Source organism: Caretta caretta, chromosome 7, assembly GCF_965140235.1.
Source record: "Caretta caretta isolate rCarCar2 chromosome 7, rCarCar1.hap1, whole genome shotgun sequence".
Classification (NCBI taxonomy): domain Eukaryota; kingdom Metazoa; phylum Chordata; order Testudines; family Cheloniidae; genus Caretta; species Caretta caretta.
In genome coordinates this window covers 72,245,527-72,270,648 of record NC_134212.1, presented here as the reverse complement: position 1 = coordinate 72,270,648, position 25,122 = coordinate 72,245,527, and the positions used below count along the sequence as shown (strand labels likewise).

At 41.6% G+C, this 25,122-nt stretch overlaps 1 protein-coding gene across 1 annotated transcript; it reads right to left on the bottom strand.

Moving 5' to 3' along the window:
- Positions 1-240: 240 nt before the first annotated feature.
- RGR (retinal G protein coupled receptor) lies at positions 241-23,582 on the bottom strand. Its single transcript, XM_048858727.2, has 7 exons — positions 23,411-23,582; positions 18,754-18,910; positions 16,179-16,300; positions 6,243-6,396; positions 5,033-5,153; positions 2,204-2,317; positions 241-825 (listed from the first exon to the last, which is right to left on the bottom strand). The coding sequence occupies exons 1-7, from the start codon at positions 23,487-23,489 to the stop codon at positions 682-684; spliced, it is 891 nt and encodes a 296-aa protein (XP_048714684.1). The 5' UTR covers positions 23,490-23,582; the 3' UTR covers positions 241-681.
- Between the last annotated feature and the right edge of the window lie 1,540 nt (positions 23,583-25,122).

Genomic DNA, 25,122 nt, shown 5'->3' with positions numbered 1-25,122 from the left:
ACAAGCAACATCCAACTGCCAGTTCTAAGTTATACAGGCACCATGAACAACATGATAAAATACAAAAGTCCTAAATGCACACTACTGATCATTCACTTTAATATGGGCCGGTGTCTGCTCTCAGTTATATAAGTGTCTGCTGTAAGTTATATAAGGATGATAGATTCAGGCCCTAAATTTGCAAACTTCTGTTTTATGTGAAATTAAAAAATGCAGCTGAACAAGCCATTGACACAAACATATGGTATAATTCTGGATAATGCTTTAATCTTTTGGTTACCCAGACATACCATTTGGATAAATAGAGCACAAATTAATACTGGTAGGCCTCACTGGATAACCTGATATCCACAGTTCATTTTCTAAACTTTGATCTTAGTCCAGCAGGAAAAAAATGCTTCACAGCACACAGTTTATTTGCAATGACATATAAAATGAGACTGACAACAACCAACACAGGTTTAAGGCAGCTTGTTTGACAAGCAGCTCGTGACAGATTGAAAGAGAAACTCAACAGTGATCCACATGACTTTCTTTCAGTATTTCATTGCTTGTAGACCATGCAGAACCTTTCCAATGTGGAACCACCTTTAATTAAAGTTAGCGTACGTACATGGTTTCCTCTGCTGGTTTTGCTTTCAGTTCTGTGTCTGCATTAATTTAGCTTAAAGCCATACTGTGTTACTTAGTTTTGTTATCGACCTCTGCTTTCTCAATCTTCTGTCCTGTGAGGAACTGCCATATTCCTCCTCTGTAGTTCTCATTCCCCAGGGCATAGACAAAGGCATCCACTGTTGGCACAGTCTTGGCAATAATGGCAGGTATCTGTTGTAAGATACATACACACAGAGAACAATTTTAATTTCATGTAAAAAATGTAAGTTTCGGCAGAAATTGCAGTGAGGATCTAATGGGCTTGTGTAACATCACTTCAGTCTAGCCCTGAGAAATGCTTGGTTTGCCCCTCACCAAACAAGTTCCTGCTGGATTATTTTTTAGAAATGAATTTGGTGCTCGTGATGAGTTTTGAGTCAACTGAAGAGAAGTCCTTTACCCACATGACAGGTGCAAGACAGACTCTGAAACGTCTTCAAATTGCCCAGCCACTGTTCCTAGTGGGGAGGGAGAGCTTAGTGGTTTAAGCATTGGCCTGCTAAACCCAAGGTTGTGAGTTCAATCCTTGAGGGGGCTGTTTGGGATCTGGGGCAAAAATTGGGGATTGGTTCTGCTTTGAGCAGGGGGTTGGACTAGATGACCTCCTGAGATCCCTTCCAACTCTATGATTTCTATGACTAGAAAGGGACCACCTCCAAAGTGAGAAAGTAGTTCAGTGTCTGTACTCTTGGGATTTTTCAGTTGAGACTGAAAACAAATGTACAATTTGTGGTAGTGAATTTTGTGATGTAGGCACCTATCCAATGTAAAGTCAACTGAGATCACAAACTCATTTGAGATGGGATACTGAACACCTAATATATGGTAGTAACTTTTAGCTTCTTGCACCTTTGGATGGATTTTAACCAGTGAGCTGCAGATGAAAGGCTTCATATGTTATTACTGAACCCCTGAGCCAGTCAGTTCCCCAAGATAAATTATTCTGATTTTGAAATAGAATGGTAAAATACTTCATGCACATATGCTAAACTTCCATCCTTTTTATATGCAATCTTAGCATCTCCTTTTGTTTCCTACAAATGTAGAACAGAGAGAACCTAGAGAAAAGCTTAATTTCCTCCAATTCCAGAACAATTTTTATTCAGAGAGGAGTCCTCTGGGAAAAGTAACCATTTTAAAAGTGGCTTTACTAATTAAAGATTCACTTAAGAAATGAATGCCCCACACTGGAAAACAATGGGGCCAAAACCAGCTCTTTAGAGTAATACCACTTGAACTTAGATGAAAAACTGACCAACCGAATAATACTCAGGCTACATATCGAGATCCAGAATCAGCTGTTGAAGCAACAAGTGAAGCTTATTAAATAGTTTTCAGTCACTTGTGGCGATCTCACTAATATAATTTTTAATTATTGTCATTACTATACTTAGCTTCTTTTCTTTAAAGATAGTAGATGAATGATAAACTATGTAGAAACCATTTACTTATTTATATATCCTGTGTCAAGCTATTGATTAGTGAAATGATATCATGCTGTAGGAGTAAGTCAGAAAACAAAGAAAATGTGAGGGCTTTTTCAACATACCATTCGGAGTTTTGGTGAGATGAAAGTCACATTTTCAACTGCAGCATAGAAGCATAAGAGGGAGTAGGGGCCCCAGCAAATGACCAGTGTCTTCACTGGTAAACTTGTATTAAACTGAAAAAACAAAACCACACACTCATTCTATTACATAGTAATATGTGGCATTAAACAGACAGGACAGACACAGTTACCTAATATTCTTTGCTCAAAATCAGTGAAGGATTTTTAAATAGAAGACACACATGTTAGAGACTGTCCTCGTTCTGCTCTTAGCTTTTCATTGATGTAATTTGGATGAAATTGTGTGGAATTGGCTCCCAATGTTTTGGGCTCTCCCTGCTGGGACAGCAGTAGCTATTTGCCTGTGAGTGCTATTCTTAGAGAGCTGACATAGATCAAGGGGTGACATAACAAGGTGAAATGTGAAGTGTCCCTTGAAAGCAGCAGGGATGCTAAATAAGCAGCTATGTTAATTTCATTTCCACAGAAAACAACAGGGTGTAGGGAACAACGGGAAGCTTGCAAAATGGTCAAATTAGTGATGGGGTGTGATTTAGTAAGCATGTAAGAGGGTATTACAAATGGGACAAAGCAAATATAAGAAATAAAACAAAAAATTAAATGAGATCATTGATATCAAGTGTTGTCATTGTGTCTATATTTTGTAGGCTTTTCTCTGGTTCTCATGACCATAGTATTTGAGTACCTCACATATTAATGTGTGTGTATACACATTGAACTGTAGTTTTAATGCCTATACATTTCTTGCATCATAACTAGGATTACATAATACCATACGCTATTGTACACCATCCTATAATAGGCAAAGGCATAAGTTGTCAGACTCTTCCATAAACTCACTGAATTTTTTTTTATCTTTGTTAAAGTAATATATTGCTTGTGTACATACCCTGTATCCAGGGGTGAAAGTAACTTAAAGGACTTACCCGTACTCCGGAGTCCGTAAGAGGGGGCGGGGCCTCAACCGGAAGAGGTGTGGCCTCTACCGGAAGAGGCGGGACCTTTACATCTCCAGGCCCTTTACATCAAGATTTAAAGGGCCCAGGGCTGGGACTGTGGTAGCAGCAGCTGGGAGCCCCGGGCCCTTTAAATCACCCCGGAGCTACCAGCTGCAGAGGCGTCTGGGAGCCCCGGGGTTCGAGGGTGAATTAAAGGGCCCGGGGCTCCAGCTACCACAGCAGAGCCCCAGGCCCTTTAAATAACCATCAGAGCCCCGGGGGCTCCCGGCTGCCACTGCTACCCCAGGGCCCTGGGCTCTTCCGGAGCTTTAAAGGGCCCGGGGCTCCACTGTAGTAGAGGCAGCTGGCAGCCCCTGGCCCTTTAAATCGCCATCCGAGCCCCGCTGCCGCTGCCCCAGGGCTCCAGCAGCGGGGCTCAGGTGGTGATTTAAAGGGCTCCAGAGGGTAGTGGCAGTGGGAGCCCCAGGCCCTTTAAATCGCCATCCGAGCCCCGCGGCCGGAGCCCCGGGGTAGCAGTGGCAGCCGGGGGCTCTGGCGGTGATTTAAAGGCCATGGGGCTTCCAGCTGCCGCTACTGCAGCAGAGCCCCGGGCCCTTTAAATTGCTGCTGCGACCCCCAGGGCTCCAGCAGCAGGGCTCGGGCAGCGATTTAAAGGATCTGGGGCTCTGGTTGCCGCTACTGCCCCGGTTCCTTTAAATCGTCCCCGGAGCCTGCTGGAGCCCTGGGGTAGCGGCGGTGGGGCTCTGGCGGCTATTTAAAGGGCCCGGGGCAGTAACAGTGTCCAGAGCCCCAGGACCTTTAAATTGCCGCCCGAGCCCCGCTGCCGCTACCCCAGGGCTCCGGCAGGCTCCGGGGACAATTTAAAGGAACCGGGGCAGTAGTGGCTACTGGAGCCCAGGACTCTTTAAATCATCCCCGGAGCCCTGCTGCCACTCCAGCGGCTATTTAAAGGGCCCGGGTCGGTGGCTGCAGCAGGCGCCCCAGGCCCTTTAAATCGCCACCTGAGCCCCGCCGCCACTTTCCCAGGGCTCTGGCAGCAGGTCTCTGGCGGTAATTTAAAGGGCCCAGGGCTCCAGCTGCTGTTGGGAGCTCCAGGCTCTTTAAATTGCCACCTGGGGAAGCCGATCCGCTCCGGTACAGTGCACGGACTCTTGCCGGTACGCCGTACCGGGGCGTACCAGCTTACTTTCACCTCTGTGTATCCTATACACTCGTCTGCTAGGGCAAATCTGTGCCTCAAATTTTAACTCTGTTCCTTTTTTTAAAGGCGGCCATGAGAATGAATTTGATAACTGAGGGAGCTGTGTGTATGAATTAGCCAGTCAAGTGTAAAGCCCACTGACTGTACAATATGTGCCTAAAAAAACAAGTTACATAATCACCACATTACATCATCATAAACCTAGTGCTCCAGAACATTTCTGAAGAAACAATTCCTTTGTTTCCACCTCATAAAGATTTCTGATTTACCCTAGCCAAGTGTAGGCAAGTCTCATTTATAAAACCAGTCTCCCCGAGTCCTCCTCATAATGTTTCCTTTTCAGTGTTGTTGGTCTCAGAGAGCTTTGATGTGCTAAGACTTAGTTAAGTAAGTAAGAATGAGCTTTCATGAGCAAAGCTACTCTGGATGATTATTTATATAAAATCAACAAAAACTCCCCCTATTCTGTTTTAGCATGCATTTGTTTTAGTGTATAATGTGGGAAGGATTCTGTAGGGAGGGGAGCAGAGGGGTTGTTTCAAAATCTTGGTCAATGATACTGAGGCCAGGAGTGAGAGTGTGTTTTCAGGACTTTATATCTCACATAGGTGGTCTTGTTTTGGGGGGAACTTGGGGAAGCTTTCTTACCTTGAACTGTTGTCCACTTTTCTTGAATTTCTGCTCTATAGATTGGTAAGCTGTCAGCATGATGAAGATAGGGATCACAAAATTGAAAAAAGCCATAGGAAAAAGGAATGTGACGAAATTTCTGGTGGGTAGAGGAAAAAGCCCCCATTAATCCTTTTCTGATGTATTGTTTGTTGTTTATAAAATGCACTAATCAGAGTGTGCTCCAGCACACATGCAATATTTGAAATACTAATTAACAACCATTCTATATATTACCTTACTATAAATAAAAGACTGCATAGGAAAGGAAATTCAGATCTCTTGTAATCTTTTCTCAGGCAAAAGCTTCTAAGTATTTATATATTTGTAAAAATGCAAAAAAAGGACAGATGCTTTAGGTGCAACAGACAAGCTTTGGGGCATGTTCTGAAGCTCAATACAGTTGCACTCTGATAGACCAGGTGTGGAAGTGGATTCTGGTAAGAAGAGCTACTCAGGGAAAACACCCCACCACCTGTTTCCTCCTAGTTTAGCTCTAGGGCCTGTTGGGTCAAGAGTTTCACCTGATGTCAGCAAACAGATAGTATTACATAAAGATAATGATAAGAATGATAGTGTAATTAATTAATTACTATTGTGATAGTACCTACAGGCCCCAGTCAAAGATCAGGGCTTGTGCTAGGTACAACACGTGAGTAAAACAAAAAAGTCCAGGTCAGAGTGTTCAGAATCAAAGATCATGACATGATGTATTAAGTGGATAAACAGACAGGAGAGCATGAGGGATATTGTAACACTAGAGGTAGCACAGTGAGTATTTGGCATAGTTCACACAGCAGCTGCCTAGGGTGTCGATTTTTGAGGGCTGCCGCTGACCCAGCTGCCCTCATGCCTGCGAGCTGTACCTTGGATCCAGCTCTTTGAAAGGTTCCAGGGCCTTTGTGACAGCAGCAGTGAGTAGGATTTGCCATACTAGTGGGTCTCTGGCCCAGCTGCTTCCAGCAGAGGTTTGCTGAGATATTTCACACAGCAGTAACCATGGCTGGGGGCTGAGAGCAACCACACTAGCACATCTCCACCCAATTGCTCTGTCCCAGAAAGATGGGGCATCTAGGGCAGCCAGATGTCTAATGTCAGCTCTGAAAGATGAGTGTTTCCTATAAAATTCTGCTGGTTTTGTCACCCATTTCACAGATAGCTGAGGGAATGATCCCATGGGCCTCCTCACCTGTCTCCTTTGGTGTAGTCCAACGTGCAGCAAGTTCTGAGTGGCTCATAGTCATATTCACCCCACCCCAACAGTGGCATTGCAGACCAAAATGCAGAGAACACCCACACAAATATCACCATTGAGATAGTTGTGCTCCATTGTAGCTTACTTCCTGCAAAGCATAGAAAAACACAATCTTAAAACATGAAAAAGGACTTTTAATTTTCCCTTTTCAGGACTGACTTGGCAGAAATATGAAATGTTATTTCCCATTAAATGCAATTATCCAGCCTTTGCTCTACATTATACCTCCAGTGGTTGAAGCCCCTCAACCTTTGGCCTCCTGCCTAAGGGCTAAATCCAGTCCCTATGCCAAGCTTAAGTAGCCAGGGTTGGCAAAAGGCAGATGCCAGTGGTGTTGCTGTAAGGAATCCCTCCAGGGCACAGAGTGGCATTAGAACTACTCTGGCTATTACAGTAGCCCTGCAGTAGGTTATTTCACTCCTCCCCCTTCACTTGGCCCAATCTCCAAGACTTGTTGTGCAATGACACACAAATGGGGTGCAGCACCCCCATAAAGGATGCTCAAGTTCTAACCCTCTGCTGCCCCCCCTTGTTAGCAGTGGAGGGATGAGATTTGACCCTAAGAACATCACTTGATGGGTCAGGTACTGTTTTCAAGCTATGGATACATGAATGTCCCAAAAGCTGTGGCCAGGAGGAAAACTGCAAAGTGCAATTTGTTGTGCCTCTGTCCTGGCTCTTGCAAAAATTGTGGCTCTTACAATCTCTACTTAGCCCCTTCATGGGTCATTTGCACATTGAGACGTGAAGCGTCATAGGGGGTCAAGGCCATTTTCTGTTGCAAATGATCTATTCTTGCTTGCCATAAACCCGTCTTTGCCAAGATTACTTTTGTTCCTGGTGTCTTTGTGGGGTTGTGTAGAGCCAGTGTTGTCTAGAATCTGGGTGCAAAATCAAAGAAACTCAGGATATGATCCAAGGTGTTAGTAATTGCTTTCTGCCATATTTTATTGTCTGAAGCATAGGTGTAGGTACATCAGGCTGATTACAGTGGAATTACACTGTCATATCACAGTGATGCATCAGTTCAGGATTTCAGGAACCAGGAAACTACTCTCTTTTTTTTGGCTTAGTCTTATCAGATATCTAGTATATCACTGCTCAACTTTATACAAAACAGGAGGTACATGTGGTGCTGTAGTTGAAATGTTCCTTTTTTTTTTTTTAATGTGTCTCCACTAAAGAGCTTTTCATGTGTTTTGAAAACAAGTTTTAAGAATTTGGTCAGGCTAGATAACTGAAGGAAATAAAGAAGATCCCATACAAATAGAGGGGTCAGGGAGATGAAATGGGATTCAAAAAATGAGTGTTCACCACAAACTGTTGTTCTGTTCAGAAATGTGATTCTGTAAATAACTTTTTGGGCTACTTGTTTAATGTTGGTCAAAGATTCTAGAGCAAATTTGCTCACTTTACAAATAATAATGTTTTCTAACTGCAGACATAACCTAAGGTCATGGGTTATTTTTTTTTTTTTGGTTTGTGCATCATCACCTATAATAAAGATTCCACCAGTTAAATTATTCTGCCCTCAGAAAGTATAATCGTTCAGCCTGGCCTAGAGATGAGTCATGGGAAAACTGATAGAGGTACTTGCCCTTCATAATTTTATAGTAAAAACTGATTAGTCATGCCTTTATACCCAGTCCCATAAAAATAAGAGGAATAGGTTAATAAATTAAATTGATTGGTAAATTTAGACTATATAGGAAATATTTCTTCAGAGAAGGCAGGCAGTCTGTGGAATTTGTTGCAGTGCAGGTCACTGAGTCAAATACTGTGGCTGCATATAAAAAGGGCTGGATAATTTTCTTACCAAGATTACCATTTATAGTTATACTCAGGCTGAGATAAGGCTAATCAAATCACACGCTACAGGGAATAAACTAATCTTCACTGAGGCTGGGAAGCAGTCTTCTTCTCCCCCTTGAATGAGTAATGTACAGTTAGCCAGGAACATTATGGGATATTTGCACCTTTGTTTGAAGAATCAGGAATTGTACACGGCCAGAGGGCTATTATAGGACCTATTATCTCATTTGGTATGGTTAATCTTGAGTTCCTATGTTGTTATGACACATAGCATTCTGGGAGTATAAACTGGAGACTGAGGATGTTATTAAGAAAAAAATATCACAGGAACCTCCAGCAATGCCCCACAAGCCCCACCCTTAGTGCTTTGAACCATTTCTGTAGCATACTGTAGTACTTTATTTCTATCCCTTCTTCTTTTTTTAAAAAAGACATGTATTGGGCAGGAAGCATTAAAAGAGAGGTGCGCAAGCTATGGCCCGTGGGCCGGATCTGGCCTGCGAGCCATTTTGAGCCAGCCCGCGAGCTCCCGCTGGGGAGCGGGGTCTGGGGCTGCACCACACAGCTCCCAGAAGTCATGGCATGGCCCTGCTCCTGCGCTCTAGCTGGGGATCAGGGTCGGGGGCCGCACCATGTGGCTCCTCACAGCCACGGCATAGCCCCCGGAAGCCTCCCCTCGCGTCCCAACCCCCTGTCCCAGCCTTGATTCCCCTTCCCGCTCTCCAAACCCCTCGATCCCATCCCGGAGCACCCTCCTGCACCCCAAACCTCTCATCCTCAGCCCCATCCCAGAGCCCGCACCCCTAGCTGGAGACTGTACCCCTTCCTGCACCCCTGCCCCAGCCCTGATCCCCCTCCCACCCTACAAACCCCTCGGTCCCAGCCCGGAGCACCCTCCTGCACCCCAAACTCTTCATCCCCAGCCCCACCCCAGAGCCCACACCCCCAGCCAGAGCCCTCACCCCCCCCCCACTCCCCACCCCAGCCCGGAGCCCCCTCCCACACCCCAACCCCAATTTTGTGAGTATTCATGGCCCACCATACAATTTCTATTCCCAGATGTGGCCCTTGGGCCAAAAAGTTTGCCCACCCCTGCATTAAAAGGAAAGGAAAAGTGAGCTTCAAACTGGTGAAACTCTGAAGATAGACAAACAATTGCTAACAACACCCAGGCTGGTTTTTGAGGAGCAGATTAGGATTAGGATCAGGATCAGTGTGCTAGCTGATTAGTGCAAAGAAAGGTCCCCAGTCATAGAAGTGATGTCTTACTATTATGTTAAAAAGGGTCTCCCACTAAATTTTCCCTCTTAGCCTATGACAAATTTCACGCATCCGAAGTGCATGTGTTTGCAAATGGGAGATATATGGGAATGGACAATCTATTCATTTGTTTTTCCCTGTGAACAAAATTGCTTCTGCATAACCATAATCAAGGAAAACAAGATTATCATTTGGCAAGCAAATTCCCACTAGTTGTATTGGATGGTAACATGTTTACTGAAAAATGTATTGCGAATATAATTTTTTGTGCAAGCGATAAATATGAAGTGAGTGTGAGTGAAGACCTTGTGTGGAAAAGCTGAGCAATTCTCTCTGGATATTAAAAAAAACCCTAACATCAGATGCAAGCTGCTCCACTCCAGAGGCAATACATTTGCTGTCCAGAAATACTTTTATGACCCCAAGGGATAATCTTCTCAGGGGTAAGTTCCATCTGAGAGGAGATGGCTCCCTCAGAGACAGGGATACCATTTCAACTTTTCCTTTAGGTTGGTGCTAGAAATGAAAAAGGGTTTAGCCGCTGCTCCCAAGACCCCTCCTCACCATTATACCAAGATAGCATGAGAGGTTCAAAATGGATACTTTGAGGTTTCAGAGTGCCTTCAGTAGGAATTGAGAAAGTGCAGCACCTCTCAGACGGGTCAGAGAGCTTTGCAGGATTGGGCCCTACGTGAGAGAGACACCAAAAAGGAAGAGCTCTTTATCAGAGAAACTCAAAACTGGAGGACACAGTTGAAAACTTTGGCTCTAAAGTCTCTTTGCCTCAATTTCCTCATTTGCAAGGCGGAATAACCATATTACCGTATGTCACAACAGTATGTTTAATGTTTGTAAAGCACTTAGAGATACTTGGCACTGAACTGAAGCCAAGTGTTCTGTTATTATTCAAGGAAACTGAACCAGTGAAGTCTCAGCAGACTGCAGGTTAACAACTGAATTGACTTGGAGCTACCTTCGTTTTGGAGGTGGTCGCTTCAGAACAGAGATGCCACAATGGCAGGGCAATGTAAATAAAGCTTGCGCAGCCACTGCTTGTGCTGTACCTGTCCTGGGCTTAGAGAATTTGGACAGACCTAAAGAATATGACTGACATCTTCCCAGAGCATTACAGTCACCTCAGCGATGGGGTCAATTAAAGAAAACAAATTCAAGAGCATTCAAGTTCCCTGGATCTGGTAATGCATTGAGGAAATTAATAAAACTAATTTCAGTGAAAGAATAGACAAAACCACACTCTCAGATCACACTGAAACAGTATTATTTCAAGTGTTGGAGATCATATGACAGTGTTGGTACAAAACAATAACTATTCAATACCGTGTAGATCAGATTATGGTTTTATGGCAAAACTTCTTGTCTAGTCTCTTACAATTGCCCAGAGTAGGAATAAAGGCCCAGATTGTGGAAAACAATCACATACCTAAAGGTCATGATGCGCTCAAGTGTTGTGTGAATAGAGCTGCTTTCCTGAATCAGGGCCAAAATACAGTACTACCAAATCAAAAGGGTAAATGTGAGTACTTGAACAAAATGCAAGACAGTAGAGAATCAGACCTACTATGAGTAATCGAATCTTGTGCTCTGGCCTTAACTCCTTTGAGGGTCAGAAAAGATATTCTCTCTGTGATGTACAGTAGGACATTGGTATGGGCAGTTTTAGGAATGGTCTATACAAGAGGGTTGTCTATACATGTTACACAGAAAACTGTGTTAACAGGACATTAAAGTTGCAAAGTGAAGCACTGAAAAGTTAGGAAATGCCAGATTTAAGATGAATCCTTAATTCATGCCCTTGTGCATTAGTATAGTCTTTAATTACATGATCACGTTTTGTTTTGTTTTTTCCACTCGACCAGTGTTTCCCAAACTTGGGACGCCGCTTGTTCAGGGAAAGCTGGTACGTCCCTAGGCCTGCGCCGCTTCCCGCAGTCCCCATTGGCCTGCAGCGGCGGACTGCGGCCAGTGGGAGCCACGATCGGCCGAACCTGCGGATGCGGCAGGTAAACAAACCGGTCAGGCCCGCCACGGGCTTTCTCTGAACAAGCGGGCATCCCAAGTTTGGGAAACACTGCACTAGACTATGCAATCCTTGGAAATTTTAACAACTAAATTCTGAGGAGTACCTACTGAGCATCCGGGAACTGAAATATTTTCAAACTATTGTAACTTGCTCAAATTTGGGTGGATTTTAACAGAAACCATAAAAGGTACATCCCTGACTCAAAGACCACCCACCTGCCAAATTTTGAGTCCCTGCTCCAAAGTAAGAAGGAGCTACAGCTTCTCAAAGAAAAGGTCACCAGAATATTTTAACACAAGAACTGTTGAAATGGCTGAACTGTTGTGGCTGATATTTTCCAAAACAATTCAGCTTGAGGCAGATACTGCACATGAAAAATTTCAACCACAATGGTTAAATATTGTCAAAGTTATAAGCAACTGAAAATGGGGTCTTTATAATGGGAAATATCAGGCAACCTTAATAATATGCGGTGCCTATAGTTAGGGTGCCAGTAGATGATGCCCAAGAATATGTAGTAATGTTACTGGCTTTTGTAGGAGCAATAAGACTTCTTGTTGTGCACTGAAAAATGGCTTCTTTACATGTAGCTGTTAACAAGGTGTACCAGGTAAAAGGTTTTTACTCCTTTGATTCTTGTTATGACTATGGAGGGCCCCAAGTCACTTTGGCAAATGGCTGTGAGTAACCTTTCACTGCCTGTTGCAATGCAAATGCATGAGGATTTGTGTGGAAACTTGAGCTTTTTCAGGGCTTCACAGAGAAACAATGAAATAGCTGCAAGTCTAGATAAAAGGAGAATGACAGAGCAGCTACACTGAATACAATAAGTCACGAAGGACTGCTTCGGAATTGTTCAGCACTTACAGCTAGCAGATGAAGACACAATAACTGTCTAATCACTGAATATTGATGTAAAAATCTCATATTTGCCTCTTTTTCCTCTGATTGTTGAAGAGCAATGTAAAATTTGCTCAAATTTTATCCTTTTTTCAAAATCCCTTCTGATTTTGTTCCCTTTTCCTCTCTAACAAATACTAATTGAAAATCTTTGCAGATTTTGCCTTTTTTCCTCTCTAATTGTCAAGTACTGATATAAAATTCTCTCAGGGTTTGTTTTCCCTCCTCCCTTTTTAAACTGCAATCACACATGCTTTTGAAGGGGAAAACAGTTGGCCTCAATCAGTGATTCAAGCTCCAGATGGAATGACCCATTCAGATGTCCACCTGAACTCCATTTCTCACTTGCCAACTTTTTCTTCATCTCTAGGTAATACCCATTCCCACTGGCAACAGACTCTTCTGGAGTCTTCTCATTCCAAGCTTCCCTCTCATCTCATGCTACAACTTCATCACTCAGGGCTTTCTTTTTGAATGGCAAGAGAGCGGGAAATAACTTTCTCCATAACTGCTGAATTTTGATACCAAAATCTCATATTTTGTCCCAATTTCTTGCTAATTATTGAATATTGATGGGATGTCCCCATAGAATTTTCCCCTTTTCTCTCTAGTTGTCAAATATACAGATAAAATTTCCTCAGGTTTTATCCTTCTTTTGCTAATTTTCAAATATCTATATAAATCCCCTTTGTGCCTAATTTAAAAAAAACTGATATAAAGTCCCCTAATATTTTGCCCCTGTTTTCTCTAATTATCAAATACTGATATACAACCCTGTCAGATTTTGCATTCCCCCATTCTCTCCTTTTCTTAAACAGCTGCCACTTCTGGTTTTGGAGGGAAAACAGTTGGCCTGAATCAATACCCCAGAATGGGGCTGAAGTTATTAAACACCCCACACCCTTCCTAATGGTCAGCTTTCTCCTCAGGAATGAGAATCACATTTTTCTCTTTCAGTCAATGAAAACTGACATGTTTGCAGAGTTTCACCATAGTTTAACTAATGAAGGATAGAAGCTTTCATTCCTCCCTGAGCTGGTAATGTCCCCAAATGAAACTGCCCTTTTCTAGATGGTTAATTGAACCCCAGTTCCTCCCACTGCTACCCACTCCCAACTTCCACAGAATCTTCTTGAAATTACTGGTTCCAGTCTTTCCTCCCTTTTCCTAGTAAAGGCATCATCACTCAGGGGCATATGCTGCCTGTTTGAAATGCATGTGAGTAGAGAATAACTGTCTCTGTAATAATCAAATTACAGTTTGAGTAATTACAGAGTTGAGTGTATGGATTGAGGGTAGGATGTGGCCTGGAGTTTTGATGCATCAGATTTATAGAGATCAGGAATTGTGAACTACTTTTCCTCACAATCAGCATGTGAAGTAGTCTTGAGCACTGGCTTTTAAAACTACTCTGTTCTTCTTTTCCTTTTAATTTGAAATCTTCAGTAAGAGCATTGCTGTTTAGTTATCAGTAAGTAACAATTCAGGCAAAATAAAGGAGTTTATTTGTGCCCCAAGGGTCCATCTGCCTTAGCTTTTAAGATAATACTGCAGTGAATGGGTGGGGTGAAAAGCTTGTGCAACCCACTCCACAAAAGAATTAGCCAATACTGCAGAGTGTAAAATGTCTTTCCAAAGCTATACTTATTTTCAGTCCAGCTCTCTTATCAGGTAGGGATGCCGCTGTTCTGTTCTGCTTCCAAACATATTTCAGTGTCCAAAGAATATTAGTATGCATGCTGCTTATGGCCTGTGCTATCCCAGGGCCTTTGTTTGGGTCTGAAAGCAAAACTTTTCATTGCCTGAGCTGAATTCTTGACAAAAGCTTCAGAACAAAACGATAGCAAACCCTTCTGCAGCTAATGGAGTAGAGTTCTCATAACAAATAGCTCGCTGCAAGCTCCGCATTTAGTTTTAATATTTGCTGTTTTAATCACAGAAATGCTGTATCACAAAAGCTTTCTGAATACTAAGCTAGAATCTGGCATTGGGAATGGGGAGTAGAGAGTTGGTGATTTCCCAGTTAACTAGCAGTTCACTTTTTGAAGACATTTCTTTACAAAAGGATCTCTAAAAATAGACGTGCTCAGATTATACTGTGCTGTGCTTTAGCACAACAAATAAAGGGCTTGATTCACCCACCAACATAACCAGGGATGCAAGGACCCTGATCACAAAATGTCTTTGTGAGGCGTGTTGTGGCAGCAGAAGGTGCCAGTCACCTCCAGTCTGTGGGGGGACTCATAGCTAGTTTTTGCAATCCCAAAATGGAAAGTGCTGACTAAGTATGTGGTGTTGCGAGGTAAAATGGGAGAAGCATTGATTCAGCATAACCCATGGGCAGGTTTGGCTTCCCCAGCTGCGGACATTCTACAGAGCAACCTCCTGTATGCTTAAGGGGTACAGGTCAGTGTTAGGGTTAGGTAGCTAGCCAAATAGTTCAGATTATGGAATTTCCACAGGAATTTCCATTTGCAATTTCTTGCTAGCCAAAAGAACTTTGAAGTCTGGGAAATTAAGATTCATATTTTCATGTTTTTTTCCCTAGCTTTTTTATTTTTAAAAGAAAACAGGGCTTCACCTCCTCTTGAGTGCCACTCAGTGCAGAATATGAAGGTGGCTTTATCTTTGCACCTCTCTCTATTCAATAAAGGGACTGTCTGGAGGGCAATTTGGTTCCCAGCATATATTATAGCAACCTCTGGGTAGCTCTGTCTCCTCTGAGACCATATTACACAAGTCTGTACACATTAAAACTGAAATCTTGTGCACGCATGCACAAATGTAATGGGATCCTGGGAGATGGTCTAATTCAATGGAAATTTCCACTCACTTTACATATGCACATGAGCACAGTGCCCATAGAACATTAGTAGATAGTTTTATAAGTAAAGCTAGTTCACATCCCGATATCTTAAACAATTCAGAACCAATTTTTACAGGACCAGAAAACGGTATTTCTGTGCTCAGTATTTAGACGGTTCATTGATATCTCCACCAAATATTAAATTTCCATCATTTCCAACCGAGGTGCTAGAACTAGTATTAAAAAAAAGTTGCACTTTTTTTTTTTTTTTAGCAGAAAAACAGCATTTCCTCCACTCTGTCAATGCTTGAAAATGATACAACAATTTTTGTTGAAGCTCTTAGGAAAACTTTGCTCCCTGATTGAGAACAAATGTATTACATGTCAGTAAAAAAGGGGAAACTTGAGCAAGTTGCAAGAAAATAACTCTTTAGAACATAAGCGCTTGGGCCATCTGAATATGGGTGTCATATGCTGCCTGTAATACATTGTACCTATTTTTGATATGGGCCCCAATCCTGCAATTGTATTTGTGCAGGGCCTAATTGCAATCGATGGGGCACCACCCAGGCATGAAGGGCTGCCGTGGGGATCAGATTGCTGAGTTTGGGGCAAGGGTACATATTTTTTTACACATGAAATTTAATCAGTTTGGGGTTTCTGGATGATTTAGGGAAATAATAACGTGGAACCATGCCACTATGATCAGTATTTGGAGATGACCTGGATGATGTAATACACCTATGCTCCAAATCATGCTACTAATTATGATTCCAAATCCATATTCAATCACTTACTATTATCTGTTGCACGGAGTCCCCTGCATGGCCAAGATCCCATCATCACAGTTTTATTTATGCCACATCTTAGACATGTTTGAAAAGAGTTTTAAACATTTAAATATTTAAACACTTTAAAACATTTATTGGGGTATATTTATGTTTTTGTAATGGTTTTCATACTATGGCAGGTAGAGATTTTTGCAGCTTAACCAGTCCTATTTTAAAATGAAAAATCAAAATACTGGCGCTAGATAAATTGTAGGACTTACTGGTACAATAATGGTGATATCGGTCCCAGGCAACTGCAGCAGAGGAGCTAATGCTTGCCAGGGCTGTCACAAAGCCCTGAAATCCATGAATCTGACAACCATCAGAGCCATAGGGCCAGTACCTGCAAACGAATAAGGAAACCATTCAAAATGTAATAGAAATAGGTGAAGACATCTTTGCTAATTGAAATAATTCAGAAAAAAATACAATATATAATTGTTTTCCTGTTTTGAAATGTGTAAATGCTATTACGGAGTGGTCACCGTTAAATGTTTATATTTGCCAGTAGTTACCGCACAGTTGTGGCTGATATACTACATTTTGTCTCTGTTTTGAAAATAGAAACCACCTGTTGTTGGTGTATTGGGGAATGCTGACTTTGTAAGCAAACAATCTACATAGCATTCAATTATACAACTTTAAAATATATATGCACTGTGTGTGGATAACTTGCCAATATCTTAATTTAAGCCCATTTAGTAAAGTTCATACAAAAATAAATGGAAACCAGTTACTAAAGCTTAGTCATGAAGTGAAAAGAAATGCAGGAGAGCCCCATTAAATGGCAATTTGCTAATTTGTACACAAAGCATAATGGTCCACCTCACAAAGATTTTTTAGGGCTACATTTTAATCTCAGTCTTCACCAATCCTGCCTTTTTGTGGGTGTAAAACTGAGGTTGAAGTCACCTGGTGATGTCCCTTTCTGTGTACTTATATGACCCATAACACCATAGTATGAGACTGTGGTACTAAATATGTTTCTAAATCCATGTTTAAGTATTCAAATAGGAGTGGCCTGACTTTCAGAGATACTAAAGAACTCAGGTCCCATTTAAATTAATGGGAACTGTAAATGCTCAGTAACTTTGCAAAGAGGCCCCTTCTATTTAGGTACATAAATATGGATTTAAGAACCTGACTTTAGGTACCCCAGTTGGAAAATGTGGGCCTATGCCTGCAAATCAGGCACTCACTGGCCATCTAAGTGACAGTAATTGAATGCACAAAATTTTTAATATTGGGGCTGCAAACCTTGCACCAGTTAGGAAAGGGTTAAGCAGCTGCACTGGGCCCAGGCAGCTTCATCCCACCACACCTGCAAAGCAGTTCTAAATGGGAGCAAGCCAGCTCAGTAAAGCAGCAGACTGTGGAGATGAGCTGACCTACATTCTGAGCTCCTCGGAAGGAGCTCCACAGGAACGTCTGTGCCCTGAGGCTTGATGCCTGACTGTAGCATGGCCAAATGCAAAGGGAAGAGGCTTGAGATTTATAGAAGATCTGAAACTATCTTTGATTTCCACTTATTTTATGTCTTTACCCATTGGAAAAGAGGGAATGGGTAGGAAGTAATCCAGGGAGGCAGCAGTATAGCACATTGGTAGTGCAGGACATAGCTGTCTACACTGGGCCCTGGATTGGAACTTGGTGGGGAGGATGTGCCTGGGTTCCCCTAAGGGGTGTCAAAAGCAGAAGTGGACCTGGTACAGGGAGTCTAGAGGAGAAAAGGGCCTGAAGGACAAGACCCCAAGATCTCAACCTGGTGGAGACCCAGAGACAGTCATCTAACCCAGAAGGCTACCCTGTTGTTGGGATCATTGTATACCCTGAAAGGGATGGATGTGAAACATGTAACCTGGCCAGCGGACACAAGTGACAGAAGGGCCAGATCACAGCAGGACCAGAGAGGCTGTCAACAGGGGTGCCAGGAGGGAAGAGGACCTGTCGTACCCTGCCTGACCACTGGTGAGTGGACCCCTTCAGAGTCTTATTTATTATTTATATAACAATAGTGCCTGGGAGCTCCAGTCATGGACCAGGACCCCATTGTGCTAGATGCTATAGAATCACAGAACAAAAAGATGGTCCCAGCCCCAAAGAGCTTACAGTCTAACCATTAGTTCCATTACTTTTATAACAGAACTGTTAGTTGCTGTGCTATTCATTTGCTGTGTACTTGATCACCTATAGTTGCATGGTATTCTGTTTCCTGATTGAATTACTAACACTTATGTAAAGGAGGAAGGCTTAACAGGTCACAACTGGTTTGAACCTCCATGAAAACAGATTTTGTTACCAACTTTTTTCGGAACAAAAATGCCCTTGTGCAAGTGTTTAGGGAAACCTCTTAGACAGGGTCACAGATAACTTTGGAGCAAACTTGGAGGTTTATTTGAATGAAAATTCAAATAATTGTTGAATTATTCATTTTGTTCTGGTATAGTCTTTAGTGAAGTTCTTTGGCTTTAGGTTATCGGTGATCTGACTGGCTGTGCTAAGAGCTACTCTTTAATTTGCACGGTGAAAACGCTAAGGCCCAGATCCACAAAGGTACTTAGGCTCCTAACTTCAGTGAGCGTTAGGATCCTAAATAACTTTATGAATCATGGCCTAAGTACTGAATCTATTTTTATAATTTTTAAGTTAGACAAAGATGGTTAGATGGTGCAGTAGAAATGCGTTCATTAGATTAAGCTATTAGGTTTAGAATTATTTATTTTTGATGTAGTGTAGTCCTCTTGAGTTAAAAAAAAAAAGAAAATGAAATGAGAAGAAAGTGTAAGATGTAGATACCTCAGGAAGCTGGAAAAAGCAGCAATGAATGCATTGATGCAGATCCCACAATCAGCCAACGCAAGACTGAGAACCAGGAAGTTACTGGGAGTTCGGAGTTCTTTGATTTTGCGAAAAGAAATGATTGTCAAGCCATTCAGACAAAACCCAAGCAGAGCTGAAAAACATCATCATTTTGGCTAGAATCAACTGAAATGGGAAACACAATGAACACCACTGTTTTCTGTAATGAGACAGAAATAATTGCTATGAAAACATATACACAATAAACAACTGGCGACCCATAAATATCGTAGTGGTCAACACAAATAAGCAACAAAAGGATTTTCAAGGGGAGAAGACATGAATGGCAACTGAAGCCATGTCTCCGGCTGCACTATGGTGTCACGAGTGTGATTGCTCACATGAAGCACAAACTATTTTCATACATATTTCTGTATTTCACTCTTCCCTCTCTAGTCAGAACTTTGTTACCAGGTTCCGTATAGCGATCCATGAGCTAGAACAACAGGGGTCAAAAGGACAGTTTTAGGAGGAGCAGCCCTCAACATACATCTTTGGGCTTATCTGCAGGGACTGCCATACATCTCTGGGCTTGTCTTTACTAAAAAATAGGTCATGTTTAACATGAGTTTTTCTCCCATAACAACTATAACACGCCTTGTATCTAAACACAAAAGTTCCTCAACTGTGTCTCAGTCGGCCTGACTATATTGGACTTCTCCCAAAGGTTATCCTTGACAGAGCCTGAATTGTCAGCTCAATCTTGTTGTTGCCCTTCCTCAATGGATTATTTATGGCAAGTAATAATCTAATTATAAAAAAATCACTGGTGGATGTCAAAACCAAGTTATTCTGTTTCCTAAGAGAGTAGCTTCTGGACAAATAAGACAGAGCTCTTGATCAGGTTATCTTTGAAATCAGTTCCCCACAACGTTTAAAATCACAAGCTGGCTGCAGTTTACTGCCCTCTCAAATTAGCTTTTATTTTTTCAGCAAAGATAGGGTTGTTCCCTGACTTGGCACCACTCACATTAAAATTTCAAATGCCGATGCCACCAAATCTAACTCAGATAACACTTCAAAATCCTTATCACCTGATTCCTTAAAATAGTAAACTTACTTGCACCAACTGTCTTGATCGTGCCATTCTACAGCCTGGACAGTTCTGCATTTTAAGCAATCCTTGTCCTAATTTAATTGTCCTAATCAATGGTGACATAAACTTACTAACAGTAACCCTGAAATCTATATTCTCTTGCAAAAATAGATACCAGAAATATTTCAGAAAAGAAATATATGCAATGCTCTTTTTTCACTTGATCTGTAGCAACAGCCAGGGGGAGAGGATTTGATTTCTCCTGCATCCCTCAGTTTTCCCCTCAGCAGCTTACCTTCCACCAATAGGGCAGTGCCAATACAAACCATCTCTAATTCAGTGAAGCCTTCGGGGAGAGGGTTTGAAGTAACCATATTTGCAATAATAAAACTAACTAGCCCAACCTTTACGTCTTGCTAGCAAACACTTGTCAGCCTTTTTCATGGATTCCCGTACCAGAAGCCCAAAGCAGCTTTCTTCTTAAAGGGCTAGTTCTTGTGCACACTTACATTATGTTAAAAAATAAACAGTGTTGAGTTTTCAGTTCAAATACTGCAATCCTGTCTAATCAGTGATGTGAATGAAAACAGACACATTCTCCATCCCTTCTACTAACTGAATTGGCACACCACAGCAAAGGGGGGGAAAAAAAACGGGAAAGCCTTCATTGCACTTACAACAATGTCTTTGTCCTTTCTTACTTAAAATTATTTAGTTTTATAATTGATTATACACATTTCATTTTTTTCTCCAGGAAGACAATAACTATAAAGTAGTACTCCAGTGAACTTTAGTGACCTGCAAAACAACCAAGAACGCTGTCTAAAACAGTGTTTTGAGCTGTCACAATTTCATAGAATCATAGGACTGGAAGGCACCTCAAGAGGTCATCTAGTCCAGTCCCCTGCACTCATGGCAGGACTAAGTATTATCTAGACCATCCCTGGCAGGTGTTTGTCTAACCTGCTCTTGAAAATATCCAATGATGGAGATTCCACAACCTCCCTGGGCAATTTATTTCAGTGCTTAATCACCCTGACAGGAAGTTTTTCCCAATGTCCAAAGTAAACCGCCCTTGCTGCAATTTAAGCCCATTTGCTTCTTGTCCTATTCTCAGAGGTTAAAGAAAACAACTTTTCTCCCTCCTCCTTGTAACAATTTTTTATGTACTTGAAAACTGTTAGCATGTCGCCTCTCAGTCTTCTCTTCTCCAGACTAAACAAAACCCACTTTTTCAATCTTCCCTCATAGGTCATGTTTTTTAGACCTTTAATAATTTTTGTTGCTCTTCGCTGGACTTTCTCCAATTTGTCCACACCTTTCCTGAAATGTGGCGCCCAGAACTGGACACAATACTTCAGCTGAGGCCTAATCAGCGCAGAGTAGAGCGGAAGAATTACTTCTTGTGTCTTGCTTACAACACTCCTGCTAATACATCCCAGAATGATCTTTACTTTTTTTTTTTTTTTTGCAAAAGTGTTACATTGTTGATTTGTATTTAGCTTGTGATCCATTATAACCCCCAGATCCCTTTCCGCAGTCTCCCTTTTTCAGTTGTGTTTACTCAAATGCATTTAATCAAATTAGGTCATAATTTTTTAAAACCCTAGCATGTGTGAAGTTCTGTTTTCATGAAATTCGTATTTTATTAGGGTTTCAGTCACCAAATGCTTGTCTCTGTGGATTGTATGGAGTAATACACATATACTCTCTTTATGTAGGTGTGTTTTATCACAAATATATGACAAAGATCGCTAAAATGAATTTGCATTGCAATGGAGAGCTCTGACTCCTTTGCAGCATCTACCGTGATAAAAGTGACTGTTATAAAAAACCTTAATGGTATATAGGCCAAAAGTGAAACCCTAGATCTGAACCTGCAGAGTTCAGATCCAACTTTAGGTAATCTGTTAAATACATATGCCCCTGAACACTCATTGAGATGCCAGTGGTTAAACAGTTAAAACTACTCACTGGTTAATTTAGCAACCACCAGAAGAGAATTAAGGTGTTAGACTAGATTTGAAGAAAAATACATATAATAAACACGGACAAGCAGGCATAGATAAAATAAGAGCCAACCCAAGTCTTTTTCCAGAACTTGAACCAAACATTTTTGAGGTCATAAAATATTTCTTATTTTTGTACATTGCTTCACTTTTTGGTTGAAAGCAGACTTCAGACCCAGTCTCTGGACTGTAAGCCAAAAAGACTGAGAGAGTGCTGGCCCGAAGAGTCCTGTCCTCTGGAGTGTGATCAGAAAGCAAAGGTTACTGTAGACCAGAAGAAGAAGAAAAAGACCTGCACTCTATCCCCGATACCAGATTACAAGTAGCAGGAAGAATCAAGTCACATGAAGGGACATGGTGCTTAGGCAAGTAACAGCCAGAGACTAGAGCTAAGAGGGGTAAATATGGGCTGTGGGCAGATGATTTAGAGGAAAAGAGAACAGAATGTCGAAGTGCAGGAGACTGGAAGGCCAGTTAGCAGGTAGTTGGGGAAAGTTGTTTTCAGAATAGGCCTGGCAGGTGCTGCTGTTCTCTCTTTGCCAGCACTGGGCCCTGTCAGCCCAGAGAATTGCATCTGGAATACTGGGGTGTTTTTTTCCTTTCCCATATTCCTGAGGATGAGCTATAGAACAAAGGCTTTTTCCTTCTTGATGGCACTTATGGTGGGTCTCCTTGAATGCTGCCAGGACCTCAGACCCAGAGCATGGTTCTAGGAGGGGGATGAGAGTGGGACCCAAAAGTGAGAAGCCTGCACAGCTGCATGCTTTGCATGGGTTAGAGCTGGCCCTGAATAAGGGCCAGCAGCCAGCATTTGGGGATGGCTACACGAATAGTCTTTGATAGATCCCAAAATACATATAAATTATCTATTTAATTGTGGTCAGAAGAAGCTGTATATGTTCTCAAAAGAGCAGCCTATGGACCAAGAGACCATCTTGGCTAAGTTATGTTAATTAAGTCTGTTCTACCTGGAGCCCAATTCTTTATAGTGCTCAAGCTTTTGAGTTTCATGCAGCTATATTTCTGTTCCCTAGATTTACCAAAAAAAGCTATTAATTAAAACTACACCAAATCAGTCTGAATGTATTGTAAATTACATTACTAAATTTTGACTTCTCTGATTATAGAACGTCCATCACATCAAACAAAACATGAATGCTACATATTAGCTTGGTATCCTGAATCACTTCAGCATCCCTTCCCTGACGAAAATATAACAACACGTAAAAAATCAACAACAAAAATTGCATCCCCTTCACCCACAGTCAATTTCTTTCTAAAAAGGGCAAAATACAACCACTGGTTCTCTCAATAATGTAGTTACACAAACAAGAGTTCTGCATTGCAAGCAACCTCCTCCCACTCATCGTCTTATTTTAATTATCAAAACTACTGATTATGTGGCCATAGAAACAACAGCAACCCGAAGTCTATGTTGCTGTATTGCAAATGCTTCTCTTTGCTCAAATTTTGCAAACCCCATTTTTCTAGACTTTCAGGAATAACAATGGAGAAAAGATCTGATTTTTTAACTTTCCCCCCAGCTTACCTTCTACCAGCAGGGCAGTGCCAATGCCAAACACCTCGAATTCAGTGAAGCCTTCAGGCAAAGGATATGAAGTGACCATACTTGCAATAATAATGCCACCTAGTTTGGGCTCTGTACCCCACCAGCTAACAGTTTCTCAGCCTTTTCCCCGATTCCCCTTTTGCAGCAGCCCAAGGCAGCTTCCTTCTTAAAGGGCCAGCTCACGTGCAGACACATGTAAGTTATTATGTAAAAGCTTTGGGGTTTTAGTTCAACACTGCAATCCCTACAAGAATGTCATTAATGATGTGCATAAAAGCACCCCTGCCCTCCGCAAATCGTATTGCAGACCATAGCAAAAGGAAAGCATTCATTGCATTTACAAAAAGGTCTTTGTAGAGACAGGATTAAGTACACTGTCCAGTTAATTCTGCAACACTGAAAAAGAATTAAAGGGTCTGGATTGAAAAAAACACATGTAATATATAATTGGGAAGTGACTTGAAAAACAAAGGGACCGTTATTGAATGTCTAATTAGGGAAAAAAGAGCGTACAGGGAATTTCTGGTGTGTATAGTTTTCCCCATCAAGTATTATTAAGAAATATGAAGTATGTATTTTTTTGACAGCAGTGGCTCTGAATCTAATCCTCCCTCACCCTCTGCCCCCTTATAACATGTTTTTAAATTCTATAGGACTAAATTAAGATACTTTTTCCAGCGTAGATGTGTATCTCACTGGCACAGTCCAACTGGGGACACACACATGGTAAAAAGGCAATTAATCCTTATTAACTAGGGACCCAGTCCTGCAAACACTTACACATATGAGTGGTAATGGGTCTAATGGGTCTACTCACATGTTTAACTTTATGCATGTATGTATGTGTTTGCAAGAGTAGAGTCTTGGTCTGATGAACTGAGCTTTGTGGAGTATGTGGAATTTGTAAAGTGATTATCTTCCACCCAGTCCCCCCGTAAAAATAAACTATCCCACAGAGTCATTCCAATAAATGCAATTGTAGGGACTATGCCAGTGTCGCCAGTTTTGTCCTTTTTATTTCCTACGTGGTTCAGTTAGCTGATTAATATATTGCTTTGGAAGGTTGTAACCCATCAAATTGCAGTCAGCCACTTTGATTATTCAAGTGACACAAATAATAAGCATTTCTGAGACACTAACATGCCAATATTTGCCTTTAATTCATGGCATTTTTAATGCTTCACAAACACGTACGGAGGTCACCATTAAAAAGTCACTGATTTTACCATGTTTCATGAGACACTGTCATTTCACTTTATATTTAGGCTAAGAAATAACTGATACTTGTTGAGGAATGTTGATTTTTTAAAATGGTGATCACTTTAGATGTCTTTGCATTTCTCTATTCCCCCCTTTTCTTATGTCATTTCTCTCTTTCTCTTCTCCTTTTCTTCTGCCCTGGGTAAACTCAGCTATGCCAGGGACCTTCTATCTATCTGAGATATTTACATAGCCTCCATTACCATAATATTTTCACACCTTACAGTCTTTATCTTTATAACATCCCCTTGTTATAGGGAAGTACTATAACCCCTATGGTACAGATGGGTATCTGAGGCAAAGAGACACAAAGGGTGAATTGCTTTACTTTTATTTAATGTGATTATATCCCACAACTAAGCATCATGAATTCTCAGTGATCTTCTAACATTCATCATTTAAAAATACTTCACAAGTTTACCAATCTGTAA